Source organism: Symphalangus syndactylus, chromosome X, assembly GCF_028878055.3.
Source record: "Symphalangus syndactylus isolate Jambi chromosome X, NHGRI_mSymSyn1-v2.1_pri, whole genome shotgun sequence".
Classification (NCBI taxonomy): Eukaryota; Metazoa; Chordata; class Mammalia; order Primates; family Hylobatidae; genus Symphalangus; species Symphalangus syndactylus.
In genome coordinates, this window is record NC_072447.2 from 145,753,941 (window position 1) to 145,769,866 (window position 15,926).

The window sequence follows — 15,926 nt, forward strand, 5'->3', positions numbered from 1 at the left end:
CTAAGTGAAAATCAAAGTATACATCTCGATTTTTCCTTATGTTATTAATTTATCTTTGCAATTTTTTTGTAGTTTTAACTGTACAAGCCATTTACATTTTTGTTCAGATTTATCCCTAAGCCTTTAATATTTTTTGTGATATTTTAAATTGCACTGTGCTTAATTTCAAATTCCGGTTGTTGAAATTAACCACCAGTCCACCCTAGGACTGCCATTGGCTGAAACACTGACTGTTCTAATATACAAACCTCTAATATATAACTTCTAACATATAAACATACAATTGATTTGTGTGTTGATATCCTATCCTGCAATCTTGCTAATCGCAATTATTGTCGAAGCCTTTTCTTTTTTTTTTTTTAGATTGACTTTTCTACACAGGCTCTCGTGTAGTCTTTGACAAAGGATACTTTTACTTCTACCCTTCCACACTAAATGCGTTTTGTTTTTCTTTTGCACTGGACACAATCTCCATTACAAAATGTAACAATGCTCACACTGGTGCACATGTTGGTGTTAGATAGTATTCTGCATGTAAACACTCAGAACAACTTCCAGCACATGTATACCCACTCCTCCCCCAACCCTACACACTGGTAAAATCCATGTTGGGAGACTACATTTGCTATGAACATACACCCTTGATTTGAAACAAGACTAGGATACCCAGTAAGAATGTTTATTCACTGAAGTTCTGGCAGACTGAAGGCCATGATTTCAGACTAGAAATAGGAAACTTAAGAGGACTACATGGACATTGGAAAAAAGAGCATGGATTGAAATTTGCCTGGCAGAAACCTGAAAGTTAATGGTCTTCAAGGTGCATATGAAGGAACTGTAGGAGGGAAGTGGGATAATTCACATCTCCACCAATAATTAAATGTAGCCACACTAGCTTGGAGGGATTTGAGGTGAGACATCTAAAATACTAGGTCATGGTGAGGGTTGGAAGACAAAAGAATGAATCACTTAACAGGAATGACTGTGGGGAAGGGCTTGAAGGAATCATCCTCTCACTTCTATGTGAACCATGAACATTAAACATGGAGAAATGAGGAGCGGAGGCAGATTAGTTTGGGATGTATCTTCAGGGGATGTTGAAACAACAACAGCATTTGGGTTCCTCTACACCCCTGCCACCCCTCCCCCACAAACCCAGGGAGTTGTCACAGGTGTTTCTTTGTGATGCCAAAGCCACCCTAGGACTACCATTGCCTGGAACATTGCTTGGATGGCCAAACAAAGCTCAAGGGTGTGGCTTCGTCTTGCTCCCAGGAGGGTATATATACAGGGTGGGCAAAAGCTCTGGGACAGCCCACTGGAAAGCTGTGGAAATCTGCACCCTAGAAGATCCTAATATAGAAATTCTACAACCAACCATAATCATGGAAGAGCCAACTTCAAGCACAAAAGGGAATAAAATGAAGAGCCCCTGTGCATCCAACAAAAGAAAAGTTGACAAGGTCAGATTGTTAGGTTTTGAAGGGAAGGTGAGGGTGAAAGAAAGACACACAGATAGGGGGCGGGTCAAACAGCAACACGGGTATACTGCAGACATCTGCAGAAATGGGCAGAAATGGGGGGCCAGCTTAATGCCAGAGCCCACCGCTACATACAGGCTGGCGTACTTATAGGTATGGGTGGGAGAGGTTTGGGCAGTATGGCTTGCTGCCCGGAAGAATATTGATGAGATGTTGTTATGATCAGGCAGTTTGGCCCTTTTTCCAGTGGGATGTCATCATGGTGTTGCTTGGACATTTTTGCCCAACAAGATATGATAGGGATGTTTTTTTAGATGGGCCTTTATCCACCTCGTGGTCAGGCAGTTAGGTGGGATTTTTCTCACGGCCAGAACCACCGTGGAATGTTTCACTTTGACCAAGGTCTGCAAAATAGAAGGGAGCTTACAAAACAGTGCAGTTTAGACTAATATTCTTGCCTTCTACTTTAGCATAAAAGGAAGAGGGGAGTTGTTGATTATCTGGCTGCTTCCTGCTGAATAGGGTTGCTGTAATCAGGGTTTGGGTTTTGAAGCAGTGGGTGTTGGACTTCAGAGTTGTTTTCCTGGAGGCACTGGTACCGGACTTGGCAGAGAAGAAGGATGGTATCAGTGTGTTGCTGGGTGGCTGCCTGGACAGGGGAGTTTAGCTTTCGGGAGATAAAGCGGGATATGAAGGTGAGTATACATGGGCCAATTGTAGTATTTGGAGGAGAAAGATCAGGGGACCTAAGAAAGTGGCCCCGTGCTATCCCAGTGCTGAGTGCAGCAGAGAAGTTTAGTTCTACTAACACTAGAATGAGATGTAGAGCCTGCTCAGTGTGTGTGGAGGAAGATGAGACAGAAGCTACTAAAGGAACCTGGATGGTCTGCTTGTCAGGCAAAATGTTAATGTTTAGACTGAAACACAAGGGTGCATGTTCCTGACCAATTGGCCAGTAGGCAGAGATAAGAGTTTGTGGCACAAAGGAAGAAGACACTGGGGGGTGGACAGACAAAAGTTGCAGGTTATGGTGGCAAGTCATGAGAAGGTGGGGGTTGAATTCTGCACAAACCCTTTGTTGTAACTTTTATGTTTTTCCAAGTTGAATAGCTGCCAGCAAGGGTAGCCCCTGTGAGGGCATGACAGAAAATGCTGGTTGGGGAGGAGTTGAAGGCTGTTTGGTTTTGGAGAGAGAGAGATAAATGGGTTTTTGTAACTAATAGTCATTGTGGTCCTGATATGGCAGAAGGATACAGGTTGCAGTTGAGGGAATTGTTTGTGCATTTTTTCCAGGGAGCGCCCTTGAGTTGGATACGTGAAGAGCTGCTCTGGTGGAGAGGGGAGGGGTTGGTAAGAGGTGTTTTATGGAATCCGACTTGTATCATGTTTAGTTAAGAGGCGAAGGAGGGTGACAGCCCTGTGTGTGATGGCGTGGGTGGATCTGATAGATTGGGGAGAAAGGTGTTTAGCTGAGCAAGATTATAAACAGGTTTGGGGAATGAATTGGCCGAGTAGGTGAGATGCAGGTTTATTTTGGACTGGGTTTATGTGGCCAGTTTGAAAGGAAGGGCTGTGAAGTGCTGGATTTGTGTGGACAAACAAATTTAACAGTTGGAAGAAAGACAGGAGTGTGACTGAGTTAAGAGGCAATGTGTGAGGCTGATGAAGGGGGCTCAACTGTTAGAGGTTGGGGGTGGGGACTTAGAATATTCCACAGACAAAGAGGGCAAAAGAAGAAAGAGGAGATTTGAGTAGGAGTGAAGTTTTGGAAGGTGCCCTGCCGTCGTACCTCCTGGATTATTGTGAGAAATTGGCATGGGCTATCCAGGGACATGGGGAAGGGAAACCAGGAAAGATCTGAAATAAAGTAGGAGATAAAAGATTGGAAATTGGAGACGGAGACTGTTATGGACTAGGGCGTTCTGGATTGGCAACTTTTGGAATTCTTGTTAAGTACAGTGAGGTTGGTCCTGTGAGGGAGAGAGGGTAATCTGGGGGTGAAGAAATTTCTAGATGTGAATCTGGTGCTCTTTTTAGTTTGGAATGGTGTATTCAGTGTGAAAGGATGTTAGCTTTGCCACTGTGTGAGTAGTTAGGATCACCTGGCGATTCAGACCCAGTCCCCTGGTTGTAGGGACAGGGAGGAGTGTTTTGAGGATTGACTTTTGGGCTGGGGATGATAGGGCTTAGGCTGAGGGGATTTGGGGAAATGGCTCATAAATGCATGAGGACCAGTAGGAGAAGTGAAGCCTGGGCTGTTTTAACCTCTAGGGAGTTTTTTTTTTCTTTTTTGTTTTGTTTTGTCTTTTTAATTACCTGAAGATTAGGGGAGGTAAGGAATATGGAAGGCCCACTTAATGTTTAGAGCCTTTGCCAGCTGTTGGTTAGCCTGTGAAACAAATGTTGGCCCATTGTCTGACTGAATCCAAGAGGGGAGTTTAAACCTGTGGATAATATGAGTGAAGAGAATCGAAGTGATGGGGTGTGCCTTTTCGGTGGTGGTAGGAAAAGCTTTTATCCATCCAGAGAATGTATCTACTATTATCAGAAGGTACAGGAATCATTTGCTGGGAGGCACGTGGGTGAAGCTGGTTTGTTAGTCCTGCCCTGGTGTGTGTCCTCAGGCCTGGTGTGTGGGAAAGGCGATGGTTTGATAGCTTCCTGAGGGGAAGTTTAAGTGCAAAGGGAACATGTCTTAGTAATATCTTTCAGATTGGCAGCCATGGTGGAAGAATGTGTTTAAGTTTTTAAAAGCTGGAGTAGGGGCAGTAACTGGCATGGAAATGGTTGTGCACATATAAAAGTACAGAAGGTTTTTAATACTTGGGCAAGACACTTTTATCATTGAGGTAGAACCATTTTTTCCTGAATGGTGCCAGCCCAGGCAAGTGGGGTTTGTTCCTCGTGGGTATATACAGGTTGTATGCTGGGAAAAATGGGTAATAATGATGAAATTTTAAGGGTTGCCTGCCAGGCTGCTGAATGTGTTTTGAAGTTTCCCTTTGTTTTGGCATCTGTAGCCTTTTCGTGTCCCTTTCAATGGATAATGGTGGCCTTCGGTGGTAGGTTAGCCACCTCCAGCAGCTTGTGTGCAAGTTTCCTATTTCTTATGGGGGTTCCTTTTGTAGTTAGAAAACCCCTTTCCTGCCAGATTAAGGTGTGAGAGTGTAGGATGTGCCACGCATATTTGGAGTTGGTGTGAATGTTAACTCTCTTTCCATTTGCTAGGGTGAGATCCCGGGTTAGGGCTACTAGCTTTGCCTGTTGAAAGGTAGTATGGAGTGCGAGAGCACTGGATTCTAGGAGCTCATTTTTGGCAATGATGATGTGGACAGCTGCTGGACATGGCTCCCTTAAAGAGCTTCCATTAATGAACCATGTAGGTGTTCCCCGCAAAGGAGCTTTTGAAATATGTTGGAAGTGGGAGGAGAGGAAGTTTAAGAGGTCCAGGCAGGAGTGAGAGAGCTTAGAGATATTAACAGGGAGGAGGGTGTTCAGGTTGAGAGTTTTTCAGGTTGAGAGTTTTATATCTCTGGAAGGTGATTAGAGGGTTACCTATGAGTAAGGCATGTACCTGCTGTAAGTGGGATGATGGGAGGGGTAGAAGGGATTGATGGTTTATGAGGTCCTGTACGTAATGGGAAGATGCAATAGTAATGTGTTGGTAGAAAGGGAGTTTCTGTGCCTCTAAGGCCAGCAATGTGGCCACACCCAAGATTTTTAGTCAGAGTGACCAGCCTTGGATGACAGAGTCCAGTTGTTTTGAGAGGCGTGCAATGGCTTCTGGGGCGTCACCGTATGTTTGGCAGAGTAGTCCAAGAGCAAGGCCTTGGTCAGAATGTACATACAAAGTAACGGGCTTGGTGGGGTTAGGCAGTCCCAGTGACAGGGCCCTTAAAAGGGCATTTTTTCGTTTTTGTTTTTAAGTGGGAGTTGATGGGGCAAGCTGGGTTCAGGTGTTTTAGGATGGGCCCATGTGAGGCCGTGTAAAGCAGCTTGACCAGCAAGTCAAAGTTGGGAATGCACAGCTGGAAGTATCCCACGAGGCTCAAGAAGGAGAAGAGGTCCTTTTTGGTGTGGGGAAGGGGCATGTCCTGAATTAGCTCATTTTGTTGGGTTGGGATGGCCCAAGAATTAGGGGTTAGGAGAAACTCAAGGTAAGTAACCTGGGTTTGGGCAACCTGAGCTTTTGTGGGTGACACCCGATATCCTCAATTATGGAGGAAGTTTAAAACCTTAGTGACGTGTTGGATTGACAGGTTATGGGAGGGGCTACAGAGAAGGAGGTCATTGACATATTGGAGGAGGGTGCTAAAATGAAGGGGAAGTTCAGCTAGGTCCTTGGTGAGGGCCTGTCTGAATAGGTGGGGGCTATCCTGGGGGCTACCCTGGAACCCCTGTGGGAGTATGGTCCATGTCAGTTGGGTGAAGGTGTGAGTATTAGGATTTGACTACATGAAAGCAAAAAAAAAAAAAAAAAAACAACTTTGGGAAGCCAGATTTAAGGCAATAGTGAAAAAGGCATCTTTTAGACGCAATTCAGAGAACTGTATGGTAGATGGGGCAATATGAGAGAGTAAAGTATATGGGTTGGGAACCACCTAATGAATTGGTACCATCACCTGGTTAACAACTCCAAGATCTTGGACCAAGAGGTAAGACCCACCTGTCTTTTGGACAGCCAGGATAGGGATGTTGTAGCAAAAGTTGACAGACTTGAGAATTTGAGCTTGTTAGACTTTACAGATAATAGACTTGAGGGCCCTAAGGCCAGCTGGGTTAAGGGGATATTGAGACTGATGAAGGAAAGTGGAGGAATTTGGAGGGTTATTTTAACTGGAATGTTGTGTGTGGCTATTGTGGGTTTAGAAACATTCCAAACTTTAGAATTAACAGAAGGTAACAGGGTGGCTAATGAAGATGGGGGTTGGGGGGAGGGAAGCATTTGGGTGACAGAGTAAAATAAAAGGAGTAGAATTGTAGGAACCACATTGCATGGAGTTCTGGAATTTACTTAACATTTCCCACCCCAAGATAGAGATAAGGCACTGAGGGATAACCAGGAAGGAGTGGCGAAGGGGGGTGTTGAATGGATTGTATAATAAAGGACCAGTCTGTTTGTGCCTAGAGGGGATTTCATTGACTCTCACAATAGAGACAGAGGAACTGAGGAGAGGTCCAGAATATTCTGGTAAAACTGAGTAACTATCCCCTGTATCCAATAGGAAAGACGCGGGCTTACTAGAGACTGACAGTGTTATCCTGGGTTCTGAGGTGGTGATGGTGGCGGGTGGGGGGCAGACTCCAGGCCCTGTCAGTCTTCAGTTAGAGGTTATGAAGCGGGATGAAAAGTTTTGCTGAGCACAGTCTGACTTTCAGTGTTCCTTGATAATACAGATGGGGCAAGGTTTCCTGGGTGTCCTGGGATTAGGGCAGGCTTTTGCCCAGTGTCCCTGTTGGCTGCACTTGTAACAGGCTCCTGGCAGTGACTGTTGTAACACTGAGGACTTCTGTATGCATTGGGAACCCTGTTGAATGGCAGCTGCCAGCATTTGCTATTTAGCCTGGTCCTTGTGTTTTCAGTTCTTCTTCTCTATTATTAAAGACCTCAAATGCCACTTCGATTAAGTGTCTTTGGGAGGTTTGAGGGCCATCCTCCAGTTTTTCAAGTTTCTTTTGGATGTCGGGGGCTGACTGGGAGATAAAGTGTAAATGAAGGTGGATTCTGCCCTTATTGGTATTAGGGCTTTTGAAAGGCAGTAGAGGAAAAGAGCACGGGCAGCTTTATTTATGCCAGCTAGAAGGCATGATATCATATGGCCTTGTTTTTGTCTGTCTGCAGAAGTTGCCTGATAATTCCAACTAGGGTAAGTCCTGGGGACAGTTAGGGTCCCTATTCAGTTATGGGCAGCATCTTGTTGGTGGAGGGTGTTTGCATTGGCCTGGACAGCCATCCAGATGCATTCCCTGTCTTCTGGGGAGACGGTGGAGGAGAGCATGACATATATGTCTTGCCAGGTACAGTCGTAAGATTGAGTGGCATACAAAAATTCCTTGTGGAAAGAGATGGGATCCTTGGATAAAGGAGCCAAGTCTCTTTTTAATATGAGAGAGGTTGGCTAGAGAGATGGGAACATGAGCTCAGATTATGCTTTTGTCCCTCATGATCTCCTGCAAGGGAAGGGCTTTGGAAGGCCTTTGGGTGTGTGCCTGGTTTTCAGCACTAGGGGGGTGGGTGTGAGACCTGGTTTGTGGTGGAGAACGAAGTGGGGATGGAAGGCGACAGTAAGGGGGTGGAGGAGCCAGAGCCAAAGGAGAAGAAGGAGGAAATGATGTTGGGAGGGGGACTGAGATAGGGGTTTTGTTTACCAGGTTGAAATTAGAGGAGAAAGGCTTATCCTGAGGAGGCGGCATTTTTGCGGGTTTTTCATTGAGGAGGAGGATTTGAAAAGGGGAACAAGATTGGCAGAGAGAGACAGCAATCCATGAACAGAGATAAGCAAAGCACTTTTGATCCTTTACCATTGCAGTAGAGAAAGTTTTTTAGATTATGTTCAATTTGGAAGTTGAAAGTTTTGTTGTTTGGAGGAGGGGAGTGCATACCCCTGAAGAGAATGAGTATCTCCAGAGGGTAGTGAATACCCCAGAGGGAAGCCAGTACCTCAGAAGGGAGTTAGTATCCCAGAAAAGAGTGAGTATGCAGAAGGGAAGTGAATACCCCGGAGAAAAGTGACTACCCAATTCCTCCCAGGAGAACGGACGTAGGAGAGCTGGGATGTACCAAAGAGCTGTGGCAGCTCTTCACAGTCCCCTCGTGGCCAGAGTGGCTGGAGTGGTGAGCGTTCTGAAGATGTTCCCTGAGAAGGCAGGCTGCGGTCACCTGGTGACCAGGGAGACCTCCAACCCAGCGATAGGATTTTCTAGAGAACCAGCAGAAATAGAGGAAAATCCGGAAAAGAGGAAAAGGGAGATTCACCCACTAATTGGAGACTGGTGTTGGATGTAAGGTCCAGCAATGGGGGTGATCCTTACTGGAGCCACCCAGAAAGGGTAAGGAAGCAAACAGAGGATGGAGAGTTTGATCAGGACCTATAGGTCAGCCCAGGACTGGAGAAAATGAGAGAATAAGGAGAACAGGGCTGGGAACAGGTAGTCCACTCAGGATATGGAAGCAGGCTCAGGTCTAGTTTTTGCTGCTTGCTGCTTTCCAGGATGTAAAGAAGACTTACCTGGTAGAACTCAATCCCCATCCCGGGTTTTGGCACCAAAATGTTAGGTTTTGAAAGGAAGGCAAGGGTTAAAGACACACAAAGAGGGGACCACTCAAACAGCAACACAGGTATATTGCCGACAGCTGCAGAAGTGGAGGACCAGCTTAATGCCAGAGCCCACTACCACTTACAGGCTGGGGTACTTACAGGTATGGGTGGGAGGGAGCTGGGCAGTATGGGATGCTGCCTGGCAGGATATTGATAAGATAGTCTTATGATCAGGTGGTTTGACCCTTTTTCCTGTGGGATGTCATTGTGGTGTTTCTTGGACCTTTGCCCAGAAAAATATGATAGGAATGTTTCTTAGTTGGGCCTTTGTCCACCTTGTAGTCAAGTGGTTAGGCAGGATGTTTCTCATGGCCTGAACCCCCTGGAATGTTTCACTTTGACCAAGGTCTGCAAAATAGCAGGGAGCTTACAAAATCATGCAGTTTGGAGTAACACAGATGACCCTACCCATGTTCCTCTTCTTCCCCATAGATCCCTACCCTATGATTCCACCTTGCTCTTCTCTGGCACAAGCCCCTTCCTCAACCTGCATTCCTTCTTATAAAGCCCCCCTTGCTATTTATTCTCTACCCTCTTCATCCAAAATAACACCTTTCTGGCCTCTCCCTGTTTTTTTTTTACCAGAAGAAGAAGAATCTGGACAGAGCCTCAGCCCCCGAACAGAGTTTGAAAGAGACAGAAAAAGCAAAATATCCAACATTAGTGTTTTACTACAGGAAGAATAAGAAAAGAAATTCAAATCAACTGGAGAATAACCAGCCTACAGAGAACTCCACTGATCCAATCAAAGAGAAAGGAGACCTAGACATATCTGCAGGATCTCCACAGGATAGTGGGCAGAATTAGTCCAAATTGGACAAATCATCACCACTGATGGCGATGATTACAATAAAATCAGTTTGAGGAGCTGATGACTGTGTATACCTCTGCCTTTTTTTCTGATGGTGGGGAGGAAGGGAAGCGAAAAGATAGGCATTTGAGAACGGAGGGATATGAGATCCTGTAGCACTGGCAGACAGATCCACAGGTTAGCCAGACATTGTAAATAAAGACTGGGGGAGGACTGATTCCTGGAGATAAATTTTCTTCTTAAAATTTTATCTCACGGGAGAGGAAGAATAGGATTTGGTGTTCCTTGGAGCATGTGCATGTTTAGAAGAGCACATAAAAAGATCTGTATTGTATGTAGGTGACAGTGACACTCTTTCCAAAATGAAGACATCAAAATCACCACCTTCAGGCCACATACCTCAGAGTGGTATGTTTTGTAACTCACCCAATGCTGTGAGCAACTGAAGGTCCTCAAAAGGAACAAGAACCTCACCCTACAGAAAGTAAGACAGCATGCCACACACAATAAAATAATGGTGTTTGGAGGACATGGTCCCAATACTAAGGCACTTGTTAAGAAACTCTAGGTGGAGCAGTCACCTACCAAGTGTGGGGCACTGGAATTGGCCTGTGTCTACTGCAGGCAACAAACAGAAGCATTGTCTACAGAGAATTTTAATACAACAATACAAGTAAAAGCTGGTATTGTTATTACTACTTCCATATACCAGCATTTCTATAGAATGTCAGTGATTAAGAATTCTTCCCCTAAAAGAAAATATCTTTTTTATTGGAGGAAATACAACACAGTGGTTTTGGCATCAATGTAGATGGCAGAGTTATATTCCTTGAGTTAACTGCTCAAGACCCTCTCCTGTTTATTTACTCATTCACTCTCCTTTATTTCCATGGCCCAGTTTTATTCCCCTTGTCTTCGTCGTCAATCATTGTAATGCATTTGATGTATATCCTTTTCTTTGTATGAGTGTCAATACATTTTTTTTATTGTTTGTGGACATTTGTTTTAAATGTATATATCTATTGTCAATATTTAATGTTTCACTCAGGCCTGTTTTTAAGATGCATCTATGTATGTCTAATCTGTTCCTCCCTTGTCAGATATATTTTTCTATTATATAAATTTAAGAAATATATTTGGATTTTTAATTTTTGTACCCACCTTCTGGTCCATGTTTTGTTTAATTTATACCTTAGGATTACATTTTCTTTCAAGTGACTGTAAGTAGTATCATGTGTTTAATTTTTATTTCCACATATTCAATGTTAGTATACAGAAGTGTGATGGATTTTTAACGTTTATTTTAAAGAAATTTTATTTTGTATATTTGGGGTTTACAACATGTCATTATGGGATATATATATAAAGTAAAATGGTTACAATGGTGAAAATGATTAGCATATCTCTCTTCTCACTTTTTTAAGTGTGTGACAATAACAGCTAAAATCTACTTATTTAACAAAAAATCATGATATAATTTCAGTAGCTTTAGTCCCCCAGTACATTAGATCACTATACTTGTCCATCCTACATATCTGGTATTTTGTGTCCTTTGACTTACATCTCCCCATCTCTTCTCCACCCCCAATGTTTCATTCCCACCTCTGTCTATTGGACCCCTTATTTACATAGTCCACATATGAGATCATATAATCTTTTTCTTTCTGTCTGGATTATTTAACTTAGTGTGATGTCCTCCTGGTCCACGAATGTTCTGGAAAATGCCAAGATCTTTTTTTTTTTTCAAGTGTAGGAAGGATGTCAAAGAGCAGATGGATGGTAACCAAAAGAAGGGAGAAGGAAAGTCTTTCTTCTGGCTCTTTTCTAACATTGCCTTCAGGACCTAGGCATATTCTAATATCCACAATTTCTATGCCAAAATCTGTTGTCACTACAGGTGTCCATCTTGGAAAGAGCCTAACATAATATGGACATGGCCCTTGATGTCTATAGAAAAATCTCACAGATCCTAACACTGAATCAGGGAGTATGAGAAGCCCTATTAAATCTTTTCCTTTAGTTCACCAATCATTGGTAAACATTTTTCTGTTCTAGATAGAACTTCCATAATTCCCAGGTATACTCTGGCATTTATATTCATTTATTTGCATGTGGATGTCCAGTTGTCCAAGCACCATTTGTTGAAAATATGATTCACTGAATTACCGTGACATCCTTTTCTATGTTCAATTGACCATAGCTTTATCAGTTTATTCCTGTTCTCTAAATTTTATTCTATCAATTAGTACATTTAAAAGTATCTAAGCAGTATGCTTTCTTGAATGCTATGGCTTTGTGGTAAGTTTTGAAATAGGAAAGGGAGAGTCATTCAACTTTGCTTTTCTTTTACAATATTGGTTTGGCTGTTCTAGGCCCTTTAAATTTACGTGAGTTTTAAGATAAGCTTGTCAATATCTGCAAAAAATGCAGGTGGGATCTTGATTGGGAGTACATTGAATCTGCACCTCGATTTGGGGAATATTGAACACAGACTTTATCTCTAAGATCTTTCAACGCTAGGGTGCTCCAGAGTTCAGTCTGTAGACATACCCTTTTATCCTTCTGTGCTCTTTTTGCTTTAAATGACATCTATATGCGTATGACAACCAAAATTATATCTTCACCCTGAATCTCTCCCTGAAGCCCAAACTGACTAGTTTATGCATTCATGTGAGTACTTAATAAACATTCCAAAATTAATACAGTCAGTGATAATTTTACAAGAAGCAATCACATTGTGCTTATCACATTCAAGGTACTCTTTTTAAGACCATATGTAACCTGATGAGGCAATTATCATTTTTCCCTTCAAAAAAACTGAGGTAAACACTAGATACATAAACGACTAAGTTCACATAGAAAGTGTCAGAATCCAAGATCTGAACCCAGTCATGCTGATCCCAGAACCTACACACTTCACAATACCTCATATCATTTCTTCCAATTAGAGCATATGCTTTCTCTATCTGCATACTCATCTTCTCATTTTTCTTGGAAGATAAATTTCTTGGGGAGAATTCTTCCCTGAGCCATTTCTATAATAACATAAACTATATGAATAAAAGAACATAATAATGAATGCCTACAGTTTCTCACTCCCCCAGCTTGACTATGTTCTCAGACTATACTGCTGAGTTGCCTTAATGGAATTAGCACAAGGAAGTTAGTGTTTATAGTCTATCAGTAGAAACTGCTGTTTATCAATTCCTAACCATTTCCTGGATGTTTTCTCTATTGCTATGGTTAGGCTTTGTGTCCCCACTCAAACCTCATCTTGAATTATAATTCCCATGATCCCCATAATCTCCATGTGTCAAGAAAGAGACCACGTGGTGGTAAGTGGATCATGGGAGCAGTTTCCTCCATGCTGCTCTCATGACAGTGAGTGAGTTCTCAGGAGATCTGATGATTTTGTAAGTACTTGGTAGTTCCTCCTGCATTCATTCTCCTTTCTGCCACCTTGTGAAGAAGGTGCCTTGCTTCCCCTTCTCCTTCCATCACGCTTCTAAGTTTCCTTGAGGCCTGCAAAGCCATGCTGAACTGTAAGTCAATTAAACCTCTTATTTTTTTAATAAATTACCCAGTCTCAGGCAGTTCTTTATAGCAGTGTGTAAATGGACTGATACATCTGTAGAATCTATAACAATCTTAAAGTAAACAGAAGAAAATAATAGACTTTCGATAGCCGTTCAACACATAATGATTCCCAGTTGATTCTGATGTGAAGTGCTAGAACTTAGGTTTTCACGTGATATCTGTAACTACTTACACTCTGATCTTTTTTTCTTTGAAAGCACTTGCACTAGTGACATTTGAATCACTTGATCATTCTTTTCTAAAGAATTGTAGAATCACATAACTGTTGGCTTTCTGAATATCTTTCAGTTTCCTATATATGCCAAGGTCTTTTCTACATGGAGACTGTTTCTCATTTTCTTCTCTTTGCGTAGAATTATTTTCTCCTTTCTACACACAGCGCCAAATCTCACCGAAATTATCATTGGTTACATTAATTAATAACTTCAGGTCTTTAGCCCATAGGTACCTCCACACTTGAGTTCCTCTCTGGCCACTTTCTGTAAAGTTTTAATCCAACACCTCCTATCCCCATAGCTAACATTTTATGTGCCTTCCTGGCATTACTGTTTTCTTGTTAATAATTATCATTCCCAGACATATTTTACTTTCTTCTTGTTTTCGGTTTGCTTTCTCCAGAATATTGTAACCTCCATGACAACAATTATCTCAGCCTGTTTTGTTCACTACTGTATTCTCATGACGTCAAAAAGTGTCTAGCATGTAATAAGTACTTAATAAATATTTGTTGCATTGAATCTTCAATATACATCATTTATTCAACGAACACTTATTAAGCACTTGTTATGTCCCAGGCACTATGCTGTGTACTGAGGATATGATGCAGAACAAGACTGACATTACCACTGCACTTAAAGCTGTGAAAAGCAGGTAAGTAAATGGGTATTTACAACACGAAGTGTTAAGGAAGTAAGATAGGAGTCAGCAAAGTGTGGAGGCATATTAGAGGAGCGTCTCGTCTAGTCTGTGGTATCAGAGGATACTTCCAAAACCTGAAGAACTGAGACCTGAAGTTATTGGGGGAGCTTATGTATATTTCTGTAGTATATTGTCTGAACCAGGGGTCAGCAAATTTTTATCTGTCAACTTTTCTCTATCAAGAGCCAGTTAACAAATATTTTAGGTTTGTGGGTCACATATGGTCCCCATTACAATTAACCAATTTTACCCTTGTCGCAAAAGCAGTCATAGATGATGCATACACTAATGGCGTGGCTCTTTGCCAATACAACTTTAATTCCAAAGACAGGTGGCAGCACAAACTGTCTTTTCATAACTCCTAATATTGCCCCATGGAATTCAAATTCTTTTTTTTAAGTAACAGAACCCTTTATTCAAAGAAACTTTATGTAGAATACCAGTACCTAATGAGACAAATGTCCTTGGTTAAAACTGTGGTGGAAGTCTGGAGACCCTTACCTCTCTTTCCCAGTGATTACAGGAATAAGTAGGTAAGCTTCCTTCTTCCAGCATAAGACTTATCCACTTTTCCTTTCTCTTTCTTCTTATATGGCTTCCCCTTCATCCCTTATAATAATAGCTGAGGCCAATAAGGTTGTTCTAACTAAGAAAATCAAACTAGAAAAGTTGATATTCAAAAAGAATCAGCCAGATTTTTTTGGGAAATTCTCAAAGATACTGCTATGTATTGAATTGTGCATTATGCCCCCATCCCACCCACCAAATTCATATGTTGAAGCAATAATTTTCATTGTGATTGTATTGGTCCAGTCTCATACTGCTATAAAGAAATACCTGAAACTAGGTAATTTATAAAGAAAAGAGGTTTAATTGACTCACAGTTCCACAGGCTGTACATGAATCATGGCTGGGAAGGCCTCAGGAAACTTACAAACATGGAAGAAGGCAAAGGGGAAGCAGGCACATCTTCACATGGTGGCAGGAGAGAGATAGTGAAGGGGGAGATGCTACACATTTTTAAACAACCAAATCTCATTAGAACTCACTCGCTATCATGAGAACAGCAAGAGGGATGTCTGCCCCCATGATCCAAACACCTCCCACCAGGCCCGTCCTCTAATATTGAGGACTACAATTGGATATGAATGAGATTTAGGTGGGGACACAGATGCAAACCATATCAGTGACTGTATTTGGAGACAGGGCTTGTAAGGAGGTAATTAAGGTTAAATTAGATCATAAGAGTGTGGCCCTGATCTAATAAGATTATTATCCTCACAAGAAGAAACAGAACACCCCCCCCCCCCTTATTCCCTTCTCCCTCGTCACATGGACCACAGGAAGGCTACATGAGGAAACAAAGAGACGGCAGCCATCTACAACCCAGAAGCCAGGAAGAGAAGTCTCACCAGATACCAACTCTGAGGGCACCCTGACCTTAGACCTCCAGCCTGCAGAACTGTGAGAAAATGAATTTCTATTGTTTTACACCATCAAGTTTATAGTATTTTGTTATGACAGCTGGATCAGACTAAGGCAGACACTCTTCAAGAAAAGCTGAGCTATAGTTTTATGTCCTAATTTAATATCACAGTTGATCTTTGACCTTTTATAAATCTTTTACCAAGCTGCTTCCTGGAGCCTACGAATTATCTTTGAGGTGGCATTTACTGTTTTAAATTTCTTGCTGAGTCACTCAATTACTGCTTATGGTTTCTGACTGCTTAATCCTGCCCTAGCTTTTGAGGGGAACTTGTTACCAACTGTGTATAAAGCAGGAGATGCTACCTAAGAAAT

The 15,926-nt window shown here is 42.3% G+C and overlaps 1 protein-coding gene across 2 annotated transcripts; it reads left to right on the forward strand.

Annotated features, from left to right (window-relative positions):
• Positions 1-1,309: 1,309 nt before the first annotated feature.
• Positions 1,310-9,672, forward strand: SPANXN4 (SPANX family member N4). Of its 2 annotated transcripts, none has more exons than XM_055269234.1 (2): positions 1,310-1,463; positions 9,386-9,672. In XM_055269234.1, the coding sequence occupies exons 1-2, from the start codon at positions 1,386-1,388 to the stop codon at positions 9,605-9,607; spliced, it is 300 nt and encodes a 99-aa protein (XP_055125209.1). In that variant the 5' UTR covers positions 1,310-1,385; the 3' UTR covers positions 9,608-9,672. The 2 variants fall into 2 exon arrangements, with proteins under 2 accessions (XP_055125209.1, XP_055125210.1); XM_055269235.1 differs by having other exon boundaries at positions 1,331-1,463; positions 9,389-9,660.
• Positions 9,673-15,926: the final 6,254 nt, after the last annotated feature.

Excerpts from the sequence above, each read along its gene's own strand:
- SPANXN4 (XM_055269234.1), top strand. The coding sequence starts at position 1,386 with ATGGAAGAGCCAACTTCAAGCACAAAAGGGAATAAAATGAAGAGCCCC. Across the intron at positions 1,464-9,385 it reads ACAAAAGAAAAGTTGACAAG|AAGAAGAAGAATCTGGACAG; the intron begins GTCAGATTGTTA and ends TTTTTTTACCAG.